The sequence below is a fragment of the Balaenoptera musculus genome, chromosome 19 (genome assembly GCF_009873245.2).
Source record: "Balaenoptera musculus isolate JJ_BM4_2016_0621 chromosome 19, mBalMus1.pri.v3, whole genome shotgun sequence".
Lineage (NCBI taxonomy): Eukaryota > Metazoa > Chordata > Mammalia > Artiodactyla > Balaenopteridae > Balaenoptera > Balaenoptera musculus.
The window spans coordinates 8,162,820-8,179,528 of record NC_045803.1 but is presented as its reverse complement, the minus strand read 5'-3'; the positions used below and the strand labels follow the sequence as shown (position 1 = coordinate 8,179,528).

The window sequence follows — 16,709 nt, the reverse complement described above, 5'->3', positions numbered from 1 at the left end:
TGTAATCATCACAACCGCTCTATGAAAGAGAAGATGTCATTATCCCATTTTACAGATGAGTAAGCCAAGTCTCAAAGGGCTTGCCCAGAGTTATACAGGAAGGAAGCAAAGAAGGATGGAGAAAATATGATGGAGACATATGTGCAGAGACTATGGGGAAGTGGCAGGAAAAGACTGGCAGAAGAAACCAGCTCTGACAGACAAATAAGTCAGTAAGAAACGGAAGCCAGGGACTTCCCTGGTGGTGCAGCGGTTAAGACTCGCGCTCCCAACACCGGGGGCCTGGGTTCGATCCCTGGTCAGGGAACTAGATCCACATGCATGCCACAACTTCAAGAGTTTGCATGCCACAACTAAAGAGCCTGCGAGCTGCAACTAAGGAGCCTGCCCGGCGCAACTAAGACCCGGTGCAACCAAATAAACAAATGGAAGCCACTCTGATTGAGAGTTTTCTAGACACTGGGGCTGTACCACGCACTCTTTAGGTTTTGTTAACCCTCAAAGTTGCCCCATCAGGTGGGGGTTAGTATTAGCCCCATTATACAGATAGAACCCTGAGGCTCAGAGAAGGAAGTAACTCACCCAACATGTCATGGGTTGACTGATGCCTCCCTCCCCCCAAAAAGAGACATGCCCACTCAGAACCTGTGAATAGGACCTTACTTGGCAAAAGGGTCTTTGGAGATGTAATTAAGATAATGATCTTGAGATCAGATCATCCCACATTGTCTGGGTGAACCCTAAATCCAATGATAAGTTCTTATAAAATAAAGGCATAGATAAACAACAGGGATTTACTGTATAGCACAGGGAACTACATTCAATATCTTCTAATAAACTATAATGGAAAAGAATCAGGAGACAAGAATATAGATATATATACATATGTATATATCTACATAGATATATACATATGTATATATATAACTGAATCATTTTGTGCACACCTGAAACTAACAGAATATTGTAAATCAACTATACTTCAACTTAAAAAAAAGAAAAAGGGAAAAGAAAGGCAGGGAGAGATTTGAGACAGAGGAGAAGGTGATGTGAAGACAGAAGCAGAGATTGGGGTGATGCAACCACAAGCCAAGGAACACTAGGAGCCACCAGGAGCTGGAAGAGGCGAGGATGGATCCTCCCCTAGAGCCTTCGGAGGGACTGTGGCCCTGCCCACACCTTGATGTCAGACTTCTGGCCTCCAAAACTGTGAGAGAATAAATTTCTGTTATTTTTAGCCCCGCAGTTTGTGGTAATTTTTTATAGCCACCTACCCCACGGGTGGGGTGACATCATGAGAAAGACATGGACTTCATCAGAGGGAGAGCCAATGAAGGAACCAGAGAGACACGGAGGGAGAGAAGACAGACTGACATGACAGGAAGAGTAGGCTCTCCCCACACTTTGACTCTCCTCCTCCAGGAAGCCCTCCCTGACCTTCAGGCTAGGTCTGTGTCTTCTGTGGACCTTCCCAATGTCCTGGGTACCTCCATTAGAGCACAGATCTCATTAGGAGAGGGACTGTGTCCCTGTGTGCCCTTCCTCCAGGGCTCAGGCCTGACCCATCTCTGAGTTCCCAGCACCACCCTGCATAAAGGACATGGGTGTCCTCAGGAGAGAAGTCGGGCGTGATTGAATGAGACGATGCTCCTGATGTCTCTCCCTAGAGATTCTCACCCCTCCCATCAGCCTGGGAGACACTTGGGTTTCCTTCAAGACCCAGGGAGGGCCTCACCTCCTCCAAGAAGTCTTCCCTGACCTCCCAGGCTGGGCCCTGTGCTGCCCCCATTATTACACATCACACCAATGTGACTGTACCCAGGTCTCTCTCCTACCTCACCCTCCCAGACTGGGAGCTCCTCCAGGGCAAATTCGGGGACTGACTCAGGTCCTGGTCCCAGCATTTCCCAGGGAGAACTTGGGAGAATATGTTGAATGAATGAATAAGTGAGTGAATGAAGTAAAATATAGGGACTGTGGCATTGCATTCAGAAATGGCTAAGAAAAAGATTTTCTTACATGGGGGTAAGAGGAAGTCTTCCCAGTGTAGGTAACATTTTCCTGACCCTCTTTCTGTCCCCATAACCCCAGCCCTGGCTCAGAACTCATCTTCTCCCACCAGGATCCTCCCTCCAGCCCCTCCCCCCACCGCAGTCTCCCTCCCCCTCCAGTCTACCCTCCAGGGACCCCGGAGGGGTCTTCTACATTCAGAGTTGACCTCGCCTCTCCCCTAGTTATAGCCTTCCCATAACTCCCCAGCACCTCTGGACAGAGTCCCCACCTCTCCACCTTTCTTGTCATGTCCAAGTCCCTCCTCTGTCCTTCAAGACCTACCTCAGATGTCACATCCTCTGAGAGAAGTTTCCTGACTTGCAGGCTGTATTCAAGGCCTTCTTGGGGCTGGCCCAGTGAACGGAGCCGCCTCTGTGATGGTCCATATCACGTTTGTTTCTCATACAGGGCTGATCCTGCCCATCGTCTGGTCATAGACCTCCCAGGGTTCCCCAGGGGCACTGGGGAAAAACTCAGGCCCTCAGCCTGGTCTTAGAGGCCCCACATGCCCTGGCTATTCCCTATCCCCAGCCTCATTCCTCCTCTCTTACCACACCGGGCCCTCTGGCCTCTGGACCTTTGCACAAACTGTAACTTCTAACTTGGCCTTTCTTTCTACCTCCTCCGCTGGGCAAATTCGTGCTCAGCTCATATGCATTTCAGGAGTCTTGCTCTTTCAGGAAGCCATCAGTGATGCTGTGGTGGGCAGGGGCCTCTTCTGACTTCTGGAAGCCACCTGTGCTGCTTCCATTATAGCAGCAAGACAGACTGGGCTCAATGCCCAGAGGCGGGAGGGAATGGCCAGGCCGGAGGTGGGTCCCAGATGTGAATTTCACGCCTATTCGTCTCAGGCACTGGGAACAAAGTTTGGGTCAAAAAGAACATATGCGGCTTGCCCCGCTCCTCACTTTTGTCTCCTACATCCCCAACCCCTGCGTAGGAGGCAGCAGGGCCAGGACTCTCCAGGCCCGGGTGGTTCCCACAGCCCCCCTTGGCCTCCTCGCCCCTCCTTCCCTGCTCTTAACTCTCTGGGAGAGCCTGGGAAAAATCCTCCCGATCTGTGTTCTCACCTTCTGGGTTCGCCTCTCCTGGGGGATGTGTGGCCACCAGTGTTTAAATAATAAAAACAAACTCCAATGGCTCTTACTCTGTGCCAGACACTGTTCTAAGCCCATTACCTACACATGTTAATTCATTTAATCCTCATAATATGCCCTGTGGTTTACTTCCTATTATCATCATCATCACCACCCCCATTTCACAGATGAGAAAACTGAGGGACAGAGAGGGATTTGAACCCAGGTGGTCTGGCTCCAGAGTCCATGCACTTCATGAAAATCGTCTCTAGAGCAGTGCCGTCCAATAGAAGTTTCTGCGATGATGGAAATGTTCTTTATCTGCTCTGTCGGATATGTTATCCATCCACCACCAATGTGGCAGTGGCTACTGATTGGATAGCTCAGGTCTGGAGAACTAAGTTTGAATGCCGGCTACTTGCCAGCTACTTGTGTGATGGATGCTAAGTCTCCTTGCCTCTATCATTGCTTCTTTCTTTCTTCTTCTTTTTTTTTTTTTTAAGATTTAGATTTGTATTTATTTATTTATTTGGCCGTGTCAGGTCTTAGTTGCAGCATGTGGGATCTTTTGTTGCGGCACACGGGGTTTTTCATTGCGGTGCGCAGGCTCAGTAGTTTCAGTGCACTGGGCTCAGTTGCCCCACAGCATGTGGGATCTTAGTTCCCCGACCAGGGATCAAACCCATGTCCCCTGCATTGGAAGGCGGATTCGTAACCACTGGACCACCAGGGAAGTTCCTCTCGTTCAGTTTCTTTATCGAAGAGGTGGTTAAGGATTCTAGCCAAACCCAAACACATGTGTGTTTTAATCCCTGCCCCCATCTCAAGGTGAAGTCCCCCTGGAAGCCTCAATTGCTTCATCTGTATAATGGGTATAATAATAGGACCTGCCCATTTATTCAGCAAATATTTGTTGCGTACTTACTGTGTCCTAGGGGCTTGGGTTAGAGCATCAAACGAAACAGCCACAAATCCAAGGTGAGGGCAACAGGACATAGGATGAAAGGTCATGGCCATACATCATCTACTTCCAATCTCAGCTTCTCTTTTTCTAGAAATGTCAAAATACTGCTCAGCCTAACACCTCATGACGTCATTGTATACTCTGTATTCTGGTTGGCTGAGGGCCTGGCATTAAGCCAGGCCCATTAATTTCCCCAAATATCCTTTCTCTTCTCTTTCCTTGACATCAAAACATCCTATTTAGTTGGGTCTGAGACAGCCCAGCATTAAAGGCTATATTTCCACACTCTCTTGCAGCTAGGTGTGGCCACGTGACTAAATTCTGGCCAATGAGATGAGAACAGAGGGATTGTGTAGCAGCTTTTGGAAAACATGGTAAGTCAGCTGCATGGAGCTTTTGGTCTTTTCTCTTTGCCTGCCTCCATCTTGCTGCATGGATCTAGATGTGCTGGCTGTAGCACTAGCTGCCACTTTGGACCATGAAGACAAGGACCCTTCTAAGGATGGTGGAGAGGAAAGCAACAAGGTTCCTAGTGGTGTGACCATCTTCAGACCTCTTTGGTGCAAGAGAGAAATAAATTTCTATTTTGTTTAAGCCAATGTTATTTGGGGTTTACTATGGCTCCTAATAATACAGATGCTTGAGGTACCACTTCAGGTTCAGTTGGGCTGCAAGTTAGACCGTTCGTTGACCAGACTTTCAACAAGTATTTATTGAGCATATACTACATGTCATACACCTTTCTAGATGTAGGGGATACAAAATCCCTGCTCCCATGGAGCTCACGTTCTAGTGGAAGAAATAGAGAAATAGTAAACAATAGAGGAACATTGAATATATCAGGTGCTAAAAAGATATGTGCTAAAAAGAAAAATAAAGCAGGACAAAAGAATGAGAATGATAGGAGGAAGCTTCTATTTAGTTAAGGTCATCAGGGAAGTTTTCTCTGATGCTCTGAAATTTGAACAGAGCCTTGTGGTGGAAAATTCTAGTGCTCACCCATATCTAGTGGTAGTAGGCAGAATAATGGCCTCCAAAGGTGTCCACACTCTAATCCTTGGAACCAGTGACTATGTTACCTTATATGCCAAAATGTACTTTACAGATATGATTAAGGTTAAGGTCCTTGAGATGGAGAGATCATTCTAGATTATCTGGGTGGGCTCCATCTAATCACATTGGCCTTTAAAAGCAGAGAAACTTTCCAGGCTGTGAGGAGAAAAAGATGTGAGGACAGAAGAAGAGGCAGGAGACAAATTTTTTTTTAAAAAAAAAGAGAGGAAGAAGAAGAAGGAGGAGGAGGAGAAGGAGGAGAAAAAGAAGAGGCAGGAGAAATTTGAAGTGTGAAAGGGACTCGACTTACCATTATTGGCTTTGAAGTTAGAGGAAGGGGCCATGAACCAAGGAATGAAAGTGGCCTCTAGGAGCAGGGAATGGAAAGGAAACATTCTTCCCTAGAGGTTCCAGAAGGAATGCAGCTTTGCTGACACCTTGATTTCAGCCCAGTAAAATCCATGTTGGGCTTTGGACCTCCAGAATTGTCAGAGAATAAATCTGTGTTGTTTTAGCAGCTGAATTTGTGTTACTTTGTTATGGCAGCAATAGAAAACTAATACACTGGTTCTTCTCTCTTTCTGGGCACATAGGAGAATTCTGCTTTCCTGCCTTTGTGCAACTGTAATCCTGACTAATGAGCTGTGAGTGGAAGGGCTAGAGTCGTTCCTGGGCCAAAGCATCTATTTCTTGTGTGGGACCATTCAATACCCTCTGTCTGTCTGTCTGTCTGTCTGTCTCTCTCCCCCCTCCCCAGTGATCAAGGATACCATGGGTTGCAGCTGGTGCAGTGACAAGACGGTGGTTGCCTCTGAGCCTGGGTGCTTCAATGACTGTGTGGAAAATCGCCCCTTGCTGACTTGCGTGGGACAGGGACATGAGAAAGAAATCAACTCTCATTGTGTCAAGCCAACAGGGCTAGCCTAACCTGACTAATGGAAGTCCTTAATGATGTACGGGAACTAGCTTGCTGCTCTACAAGGCAGTGTGTCCCAGGAAGAGAGAAGGGCAAGTGCAAAGGCCCTGAAGCAGAGTGTTCTTGGTTTTTAAAGGAACAGGAAGGAGACCAGTGTAGCTGCAGAGGGGTGAATGAGGGAGAGTTGTAAGAGGTGAGGTCAGGTATGGGGTGGGAGTCGATCAAGTAAGGCTTTGTAGGGCAGGGCAAAGACTTCGGATCTTATTCTGAGAAAGATGGGAAGACAATCAAGAGTTTTGAGCATAGTAACAGCACGGTCTGACTTAGGTTTGAAATCATTATCCTAGCTTTTGTGTGAAGAAGACTCTAAGAGGGTAGTGGGGAGACCAGTATGGAGACTACCTGTAATCCGGGCAAAGAGTGGTGATGGCTTGGCTCAAGGTGGTAGCAGTGGAAATGGTAAAAAAAATGGCCGAATTATGAACATATTTAGTATGTGTAACTGAAGAAACCTCAGGTAGAGTTGGAGTTGGGACAGGCCTGTAGGGGGAGCTCTCGGATCCTGCCAGGAGACCTCAATTAACAGGAGAGAAGTAAACCTACATCTGTGATAGGAAGGTACCTCTAGGCTACTATCAGAAGGAAGAAGAAAACTTCTCTCCATCCAGGGCAGCTCAGCCAGTCAGACTGTAGCAGGCCAACCAATGCGAAACCTCCATACTTTGGACTCCCAGTTTCCTCCAATGGACTCTTTGGTTATTACGCCCCCCCCCCCCAACTCTCCTCTTTTCCCTATAAAAGCATGTTCCCCTTGCTTGTTCTCTGTATTTGCTTATGGTCACCCATCTTTGCATATCGCTGACTGTGATTTCTCTGCTAGTCCCTAATAAACTCAGTTTTGTTCGTAAAAAAGCTGGCTAATATATTTTTTTTAATAAATTTATTTATTTTATTTATTTATTTTTGGCAGCATTGGGTCTTCATTGTGTGCAGGCCTTCTCTAGTTGCAGCAAGAGGGGGCTACTCTTCGTTGTGGTGCGTGTGCTTCTCATTGCGTTGGCTTCTCTTGTTGCAGAGCATAGGCACGCGCGGACTTCAGTAGTTGTGGCACGAGGGCTCAGTAGTCGTGGCTCGTGGGCTCTAGAGCACAAGCTCAGTAGTTGTGGCGCCCAGGCTCCGCGACTTGTGGGATCTTCCCGGACCAGGGCTCAAACCCGTGTCCCCTGCATTGGCAGGCGGATTCTTAACCACTGCACCACCAGGGAAGTCCCTGGCCAATATATTATTAAAGTTGTAAGTAGATGTGAGGGTGAAGTAGTGGGGTAAGTGCCCAATTGAACTGATTTTAAGAAAGGATGGAAAGAGCAAGATAAGGAATCTAGAACTTTTCTGAAACACAGAACTCTTCTTAGAAAACCCCTTAAAGACTCCTAACTCCTGCTTCAGAGATGCCCGCACCCAGGGCCCAGTTGGAAGCCAAAGGCAAGCCTCCCCATATATAGGATAGTATTGGTAGCCTGGGGGTCAAACAGTCACCTCCTGAAGGCTATTTCCTGCCTTTCTTAGTCTCCTCAGGAGCATACCCAGAACATTGGCGGGAGGGTCTGTTCTCTCTGCCTAGCACCCAATGACAGCATGGCCCAGCCTGACTCCCCACTGGCTAAGAGGCCTGCTTTTCTCTCAGGGAAAGAATAGGTTGCTCTCTAGGCCCCAGTGGACCTTAAGTCATATCACTTTGTCTGAGATTCCTTCAAAGTACTAGCTCACTTTCTCTCCTACCAAGGTCACCCAAATTTGAAATTTTTTTGTTGATTGTGGGGGCAGAGGCCAGGGTGACAAGGAAGATCATAGGCCCCGACGGCCTTCCATTCCATAGTACTTAAGCTTCCTGCCTTTTTAACCCCATCCCTCTGGCCTGTAGGTACCCAGCTGTTGGGTGGAATCGAATTCTGCCTAGCACCAAGTGACGTCACACCACTCTGTGGCTCCCAATTGGCTATTCCCTCAGGCAAGGGTTTAGGCTGTGCTTCAAGACCAGGTGAACCTATGAGAACCCTGTTCAGATAGTCACTCAAAGTTCCATTATTCTTTTCTCAGAGACCATCCTGGGGCCATCAGAAACCAAGTGTTTCTCAATCTGGAACTTTCTGGAAATCTGACACTGCTGTGCTTTCCTCAGTTGTATTTCCCGCCTTTTCTAGCCACCCTCCCCTCCCACCGGCTTTAACCAATCCTCAGGCAACATAAATCCGACTAGCACCCAGTGACGTCATATCAGCTCTTTCATTGGATTGGCTATTCTGTCAGAGAGCTGTAGCCATATTCGGCTCCACAGATTTCCTCGTGGCCTTCTTCATTTGCCCCTCAGATACCCTCCCAGCACAGGTCAGGGGTCTGTAGCCGACTTTCCCCAAGAGTTGAGACTTTATTGAGGGGACTAGCTGCGTAGGTCACAGGCCGAGTGTCCTAGCCAGAGACCAAGAGGTTTGCCGCCTTTATTTAAAAGTCCCTCATGCCTCCTCGGTGCTGGCGCATGCAAGTGACGTCAGGGGCTCCGCGGCGTCTGATTGGCTTGCTGAGGGACGCACCGTCGAGGTAGAAGACTCCTCTCGCGGTTGCTTCCAGCTCCTTCCTTGGAGTTCGAGGCCGCCCGACTCCGGCTCTAGATCCTGGGTTCGGGGCTCGGTGTCGAAGGCCGCAGGCCGTGGCAGCCTCCGGCGCGCTCCTCCTGCTGCAGCCGCCGCAGCGGCCGGGCCCAGCGCGGCCTCCAGGGCAGCGCGAGGCCGTGGCGGTCGAGGACGAGGCGCGCGGGGTCGGAGCCGGCGGCCGCGCTGCCCAGCAGCAGGTAGTGGGTGGCGGGCCGCAGGCGCAAGCAGCCACAGGCCAGGTCGGCGCGGGGCACCCAGGCGTCCTGGCCGCCACGGTGCACAGGCCGCGCCGGCTGCTTGTATACAGCCAGGACGCGCACGGCCAGCCGCTGCCACGCCGGGCCTGCCGCCTCGGACGCCAGCACCTGCGCGCGGAGCACTGCGGGGAGGGGAGATGTCAGGCCTGGGCGGTGGGGAGCCTCTGGGTCCCGTGGGGTCAGTCCTGGTGGGGAGGGGCCCGGGACCCGAGAGTGGGCTTCCGGGATCGCATCAGTAGGGAGAGACCTTGAACCTTTGAGGGTGAGAGGTCTGGGGGTCTGGTCGTGTGCTGTGAGGAGTGAGATCTTTCTGGGGAGATGGGTCAAAGCAAGGAGGGCGGGGCTTATGGAGCGAGAGGTTGGGTCACAGGATTGTGATTGGGAAGGCGGGGGTGGGGGTCCCTCTGGAGAGGAGGCCAGACAGGGCGAGGAACCCAGGGGCCCACCAGGAATATGCCAGATGGGGCGCTTTGGGGGTCATATTAGAAGCAGCGGGTACAGGGATTCCTTAAAAGGTTAGAGGTCCCAGGAGGACCCTGCAGTGGGTGGGGCTGGGAACAAGGCCCAAGAGGCAAGTCCAGGTCTCTAATGCCAAGGGGTCAGAAGGTGTTAGGAGCAGACAGAGCCCTTGGAAAACAGGGGTATTGCCATGGGAGGGATCTGCATTTAGGATTAATTTGTGGGCCAGAAGGAGATCAGTCCTTGGAAGCTGAGGGTCGAGGTCATACTAGTGGTGATTCGGAGACGTGTCCTCTCTGAGGGGGTGAGGTGAGACGTGTTGGGAGCAGGACTCTGGCAGACAAGCTGGGTTTTTGGGGCAGAAGATCCCTGTGGGAGGTGGGGGAAGAAGCCTCCACCTTTGAAGTTCAAGGACACTAGTGGCCAGATGCTGAGCCTCAGGGAGGAGAGGTCTGGGATCCTGTACCATTGAGGGAAGTAACTGGGACTGGGCGGAACTGCCTGTCCAAGAGGGCCTGCGGCCACAGGCCCTGGGGTCGGGGGCTGGTGTGGATTGGTGGATCATGGAACGGTGGGGTGAGTCTGTGGGAGTGGGGCTCCGATATCTCAGACCCTGATAGGAGGCAGAGGGTCCGAGACAGACAAGACGGTGCAAGGGTCCCTTCCATTCAACCAGTTCCCCTTTCTCCTTCCATCCTCAGGAAGCCACCTCCCTCCCTCAGAGATGTCAGGCTGAAGGAGATCGTGAAACTCTGCAAGGCCAATAACATGGGGAGAGAGGAGACCTAGGAAGGTAGGGAGCACCCCCTCCCCACTGCCCCTTCTGCCCATTGTCTGCTGTCCTGTTAGGTTCTAGATCAGGAAAGGCCCTGTAGAGTCCAACACCCCTTCCCATTTAAGCTGAGGAAACTGAAGGCCAGAGAAGGGGGTGGCTTGCAGCAGACCGGACCCCTGTGCCGCTGCTGGCCTTTTCCTCCCCAGCACTCACCGTAGTCCTGCTGGCAGTACCTCCGAAGGCTCATGTGGACCCTGGTGTCCGAGATATTGCAGTAGTTTTGACACTGAGGGTCTGGGGAGGGTCAGGCTGTCTGCAGTGCGCTCCTGAGGCCTGGACTGCAGCGTTCTGCCCCTGCCCATCCCCTGCATTTCATCTTGACGGACAGCTGGGGTGCCTGAACCCTTGGGGACGGGGCTCGGCGGAGCACCCCTGGATCCCCACCTGGCGGCCCAGTCAGCCCATCCCTGATCCCTCTTGCTGCCAGGGGTTTCTAGGCCAGCCTGTCTTACCTGAGCTGTAAGCGTGAGGGGTTGTAGCAAGGGTGGTGGTTGCCTCTGGAATTCCTGCGAAAGAGCAGAGGAGAGACAGGGCCTTAGTGCCTCCCATCCGCAGCCCGCTCCCCCCGAGGAAGCCAGGCATCCAGACCCCAAATGTCTATTCCCCTGAGGCCCAAGAGTGGAAGCACACTTTGCCTTTCTCCCCCAGGACCTGGAGTCCTGGTCCCTAGCCACTTTCTTAAGACTCAGAAGTCCAGGTCCCCAGCCCCTTCCTCCCTCAGACCCAGGAATCCAGGCTCCCACCCTCTTCGTCCCCAAGATGGAGGAGACTGGACTTTCAGTCTTCACCTCCCTAAGGACTCAGAGTCCGGCCTCCACTCTCTAGCTTCCGTCTCCTACGGACCAGGTCCTCACGGCACCTGCCCCCCGGAGATCTGGGATGTCTCCTTCCCACCCCACTTCAGACTTGGGCCCTGTCCCTCAGGACTCACGCTGGCAGGGCATCCTGGGGGAGCGGCTCTGCTGGTAGCCGGGACCACAGCGGCTGCATGTCAGGCCAGTGACCCCTAACTTGCAGGAGCACTGCCCACTGGTCTGGTTGCAGGTACCACCTGTCGCCCCGATAGGATGGCACTGGCAGGCTACATGAGGAGAGGAGCTGGGGATGTGGGGTGCAGGCTCCCAGCCTCTTCCTCCCCAAGGACTGAGGAGACTGGAATTCCCTGGCCACTCCTCCCACAGACCCAGGATCCAGGCCCCTGGCCCCTCCCCCCTCAGACCCAGGATCCAGACCCCCCCCAGCCCCTCCTCCCTCAGACCCAGGATCCAGACCCCCCAGCCCCTCCTCCCTCAGACCCAGGATCCAGACCCCCCAGCCCCTCCCTGCTCAGACCCAGGATCCAGGTCCCCAGCCCCTCCCCCCTCAGACCCAGGATCCAGGCCCCCGGCCCCTCCCCCCTCAGACCTGCCTGCCTCCTTTCCCTGTAGGCTGGGCTTCAGGCTGCACTCACCCCTGCAGGCCTTGCGGCTGTTGATGGGCTGGCTAGGGTCCCTCCAGAACCCCGGCTGGCAGTAGTGGCAGTGCCGCCCGGCTGTGTGGTGGCGGCACCGCTCACAAACACCCCCACTCCGGCCGCCCGATAGCCTGAACAGCTCAGAGTTGAACCTACAGCGTCGCGCGTGCTGGTTGCAGGAACAGGCTAGGAACAGGATGGAGTGAGGGCACATCAGGCCCGGCTTTCTGTTCCCCTTTCGCAGCTTTCTCCCCACTGCCCTCAGGAAAGAGACTGCCTGGGGGTCCCTGGGTAAGTGTGGGTCCTAGAAGCTCTTCATTGTCATCTTTAAAATGGGTGCACTGGACTGGAGCTGGGTGAGCCCGAGAGGACTGATGAATATGCTGGATGTCTGTGTGAAACCAGGGGGTGTAAAGAAGAGTGGCGGCTCTGGGCCTAGGCTGTGGAATCAGACCCCCGCGTGTAAGTGTCTCACTGTTTCCGTGGGCAAGTGACGACTCGTTTCTGTAGCTCAGTCTCCTTTGGTGTAAAATGGCATTTATAGTGTCTACTTCATGATGTTTAAATGCAACCACCTACGTAAAAAGTGCTTACTTAACTCAGTACCTGACACAGAGCATGCCCTTGCCCATTTAGCACATCCACGTGCCAGGTGCCATGTGCTGAGTGCTTGGCATGTTTCCTTCTCACAGCAGCTCTGTGAGACTGGGGCTGTCATCATCCCCATTTTACAGATGTGAACACTGAGGCAGAGAGGCGAGGTCACCTGCCCAAAGAAACGCAGCTGAGGGGTGGTCAGAGGCAGGATTGGAACCCAGGCTCACTCCAGTGCTTCTCACACAGCTCACATGAGGACCACTTACCATGTACATTTTGCTGGGGAGTGTTGATCAGATTTTCAAAAGCAGTGGCTCTCAAACCTTACCGCTTATCCAGATTATGGAGGAAATGTTTAAAAAGAGCAACACAGATTCCAGGGCCCAACCCAGGGCTTCTGTGGGTCCAGGAGCCTGTATGTCTAGCAAGCATCCCAAAGTGAGATGCTGATGCAGGGGGTTCATGGACCACTCTTTGGAGAGATGTAAGGAGTTTTTGACTCCCAAGAGGTTTGAGAGGCCTGGACTGGCAGGTCCTGAGGGCCCCAAGGAGTAGCGGGAAGGTCAGGGAGCTGAGACAGCTGTGTGTTCTTGGGAAAATGACTCCCCCTCTCTGAGCCTCAGTTTCCTCCCATCCAGTGGGGATCTCAGTTCCTCTCTCAAGGGTTTTCATAGGCATTAGGGATGGCAGCGCTCTTGAGATTATCAGTCAGTAGAGTTGGGCTTTGGATTCTTTCTGACCTGAGAGTGATCACTTCACCTCACTCCCCACTAGAAAACTTGGATTGGGGAAAGGGTTCAGGCCACTGTGTCTGTAAAGCCCACAGCTCCGCCACAGGAGTTAGTTTCATCCTGTCTGCCCAGACCCTCCTCCATCACAACACTGTTGGTCTGTTACCCAGGTTCGGAGGGTCGGCTGCCCAGCTCAGCCTGAGGGGATGTGATCCACAGAGGGGCAGCCTCCCCAGCTCCCAGGCCCTGTCCTCCCCCAGGACGGACCCCACCCCACGCTCAGGCCACGTGTTTCTCCCCTCCCTCACTCCCCTGTAGGGGCATCAGGTCTTACTGGTAGGAATGGGCCAACTGGACAGAGGCCTGGGATGATGAGAACAGCGGGTCAAAGGGGACCCAAGTGTGATGAGGACAGAGTGGGGAGCTGAGGATAGCTGGGATGGTCTGTAAGTTAGTCCACGTGACATTGCAGGAAGACGTAGAGGGGGAGACGGGTAAAGGATGTGCGAGGTGGAGAGAGAGGGAGGTCCAGGAGCGAGAGAATGGGGTGTGTGTGTGTGTGTGTGTGTGTGTGGTGTGTATCTATCCATGGAGTGGAGTTAGCAGGGCCATGTAACACACTCAGACCCTCTAGCAAGGCTGCAGGCTGGAGGTGGGATGAGGAGGGCTGTCTCTGAGGAGAGCCGCTGGAGGGATGGGGAAGGGCCCAGACTCAGGAGGCCAGTCTGGAAACCCCGAGGATGGGGGAGGGCATTGAGCGGGGCCTGGGGAGCTCTGGTCCAGCTGGAAGGCCGGTGGATGGCCCAGCCTCTCGGAAGACTTCTCTGAGTCCAGTCCCAGCACTGCCCCTTGCTGACAGTGAGACGTAGGGCAAGTGACACGTCCCCTTGGGCCTCACCCTCCTCGTCTGGGCAATGGTAACATTGGCGGAATCAGATAACTCTTCCTCCGTGCCAGGTCCTGTATCAGGCTTTATTCTAAGGACTTTATGTATTTTAATGTATTGAATTTTCACTACAGCCTGTAAAGGAAGGGCTGTTACTATCTTCACATTACAGGTGAGCCAGTGGAGGCAAAGAGAGGTTTGGTCATTTGTTGGGGGTCACACAGCCAGGAAGCAGAGAAGCTGGGATTTGAGCCCAGGCAGTCTGGCTGGCTGCTGAGGCCATGCCTGTGTCTGCTGCCCGAGAACATCTAGTGTGACAGCACATAAAGGTGGCTGGCAAGGACAAGCTAAGACCCTTGGGCTTATCCTCCTGAGCTCAGATTCCAGCCCTGCCACTTTCCGGCTGCATGTCCTTGCGCAAGGGACTTCCCAGCCCTAGCCTCAGTCTCCTCATCTGTAAAATGGGCCTGATGCAATACCTGCCCTGCACATAGTAGTTGCTGGATAAATATGTGTCTAATGAATAAATCCTTACCCCCTGTGGTTGATTTGATGATTCCGAAAATGTCCAGTTGCCCTGTTTTCCTACAACCACTCAGTAAATACCACCTGAGCACCTGCACCAAGCCAGGCCCTGGGCTGGGAGCTCAGGAAATGTTATCCATATCACCATCACCATGATCAAGTGTCGGGGAGACGCTGGAGCCCGCTAATGGGCATGTAAGCAGCTGGAAGTCTGGGGGCGGCACTGGTGGTGGGGAGGGAGTGGGCGGAAGCGAAGAGGGGGCCTGGCTGGAGGACAGTACGGGGAGAAGCAAGGAGCATGCAGCGCTGGGGAGGGGGAGAACATCCTGCCCCTCAGGGAGAAGGGCCCAGCTGCTGGAGCCGTGGGCCAGCTGGCGGGTCAGGGTGGGCCCAGGACTCACGCAAGCAAGGGTGAGGGTGCCGGGGCGTGGCAGGCCGCCAGGGCCAGTCGCGGTGGGATGGGCGGCAGCTCTCACACCCTGGGCCGGTGGTGTGGTGGCGGCAGCGGCAGCGGGGCGGCCGGTCACGGGCAGCACAGCGGGCTGCGTGGCCATGGCACTGGCAGCGGCCTCTCACTCCTGCTGCTGCCAGCCCTGCCTGGCCCCCGAGCTCCACACGGAGGTGACTGGCCACCACCCTGGCCTTAGGGCCCAGTGGGGCTCGGAAGGTCACCGTCTCGGGGCCTCCCAAGGCCCCCGGCCAGGCGGGTCTGCGCCACAGTGATCTCCAGGGACCTCCGGTGGCCCAGGCGGCAGACAGGACCAGGGCTGGGGGTCCCGGGGTGCAGAAGCGCAGGCTGACGGACGTCAGGAGGAAGGGGCCACCCAGAGCCAGGGTCAGACTGCCATTGCAGGTGGCCCGGGGGCCGAGATCCGCCCCCGGGGAGGGGATGCAGGCCTGGGGACAGGAGGCAGCCATGGCGGCCAGCTGGGTCACTGGTGGGAGGCAGAAGCGGGGGCGGCCCCCTGGATGGTAGCATGGGTCTGCGCTGGCCTGGCTCAGGAGGAGCAGGAGGGCAAAGGTCACTGGCATGGTTCTGGCAGAGGCAAGTACCTGGAGAGGAGAGGAGTGGCTGCGCTGGGGGCCGCAGGCCGCCCTCGGGGGTCAGCCTCCACCCCACTCCCCAGGCTCCCTGAGGAAGCCTGGCATTCCACCCCCAGCCCTGCCCCAGACCCCTCCCGGCTGCTTCTGAGCGAGGAAAATAGTTCCATCTGGGGAGAATTACTGTTTACATAACCCAAAGGGGAAGGAACGCAAGCAAAATCGAGAATTTTGCCTGAACTAATCCGTAGCTTAACACCCCAGAGCTATCCGTCAGTGTCGAGGGGCAGGGGGCCCTGGGGAGAGGGCAGGGAGGGGGGACAGATGGGGAAACCCAAAGAGGGGGCAAGGGGGAGAAAGGAGGAGCCGGGTGGGCAGGGGAGGGGGAGTTAGAGACAGATGAAGACTTAGTGACAAAGAAATAGAGAAAGGGACGGATAGAGGCACAGACGGCAAAGACAGAGTGGCGGGGGGTGGGGGGGGAGAGGCCAGTGAAGGGCAAGGGCCAGGCAGGGAGAAGGAACTACGAGGAGAGAGGATGGACACCAGGAGAGACCAGGAGGCAACCAGAGTCCACAGGGTGGGGGGGACCGGGTCCCAGGGAGCCTGGGGGCTGAGACAGACAGACAGGTGGGCAGGGGGGCTCAGAGACACCTGTGGAGCAGGAGGAGTCCAGCAGGCCTGACCTGGGGGGAGGCGGAAGGGGGATGGGGGAGGCCGGGGGTGCTGGGCCAGGGGAGCCGAAGCAGGAGGCCGGGCCCATGGGGATTGGGGATCAGAGTGGAGGCCCTTTCCCACGTGGGGCCCTAACCTTGTTCTCCACGCCCAGGGCACGGAGGGGGATTATCACCAAACAACCCAAACAACCAGGCCTCCCTGCCACCCCCACCCCTAGCCTCCACCCGCCCTTAACCCTTTCTCACCCAGGTTCAGAGCCCCAAGAGCTGTGCTCAGGGACCCGATGGGGACCGGGATGCCTGGGGGCTGGAAGCCTGGGCTGGGAAGGCAGACCCCTGGTTTCCCCTTGGGACTCGTGATGGGAGGACCCTGTGCTTGCATTTCTGATAACCTCTGCCCACCCCACCCTCCACTGCCCTCCTAGGCCTCAGGGTCCGGGAATCAGAGCCCCCGCATTCCCCTCCAGTCCTAAGGTCCCCAGAGCAGAAGGGGAAACAGATGTCGGGGGTGGCGGGTACTAAGGGAGGAGAGAGGGAGA

General features: G+C 54.4%; 1 protein-coding gene across 1 annotated transcript; it reads right to left on the bottom strand.

Annotated features, from left to right (window-relative positions):
• Positions 1–8,466: 8,466 nt before the first annotated feature.
• On the bottom strand, positions 8,467–15,484 carry NTN5 (netrin 5). Its single transcript, XM_036834438.1, has 6 exons — positions 14,854–15,484; positions 11,711–11,899; positions 11,192–11,341; positions 10,713–10,766; positions 10,414–10,494; positions 8,467–9,088 (listed from the first exon to the last, which is right to left on the bottom strand). The coding sequence occupies exons 1-6, from the start codon at positions 15,482–15,484 to the stop codon at positions 8,724–8,726; spliced, it is 1,470 nt and encodes a 489-aa protein (XP_036690333.1). The 3' UTR covers positions 8,467–8,723.
• Between the last annotated feature and the right edge of the window lie 1,225 nt (positions 15,485–16,709).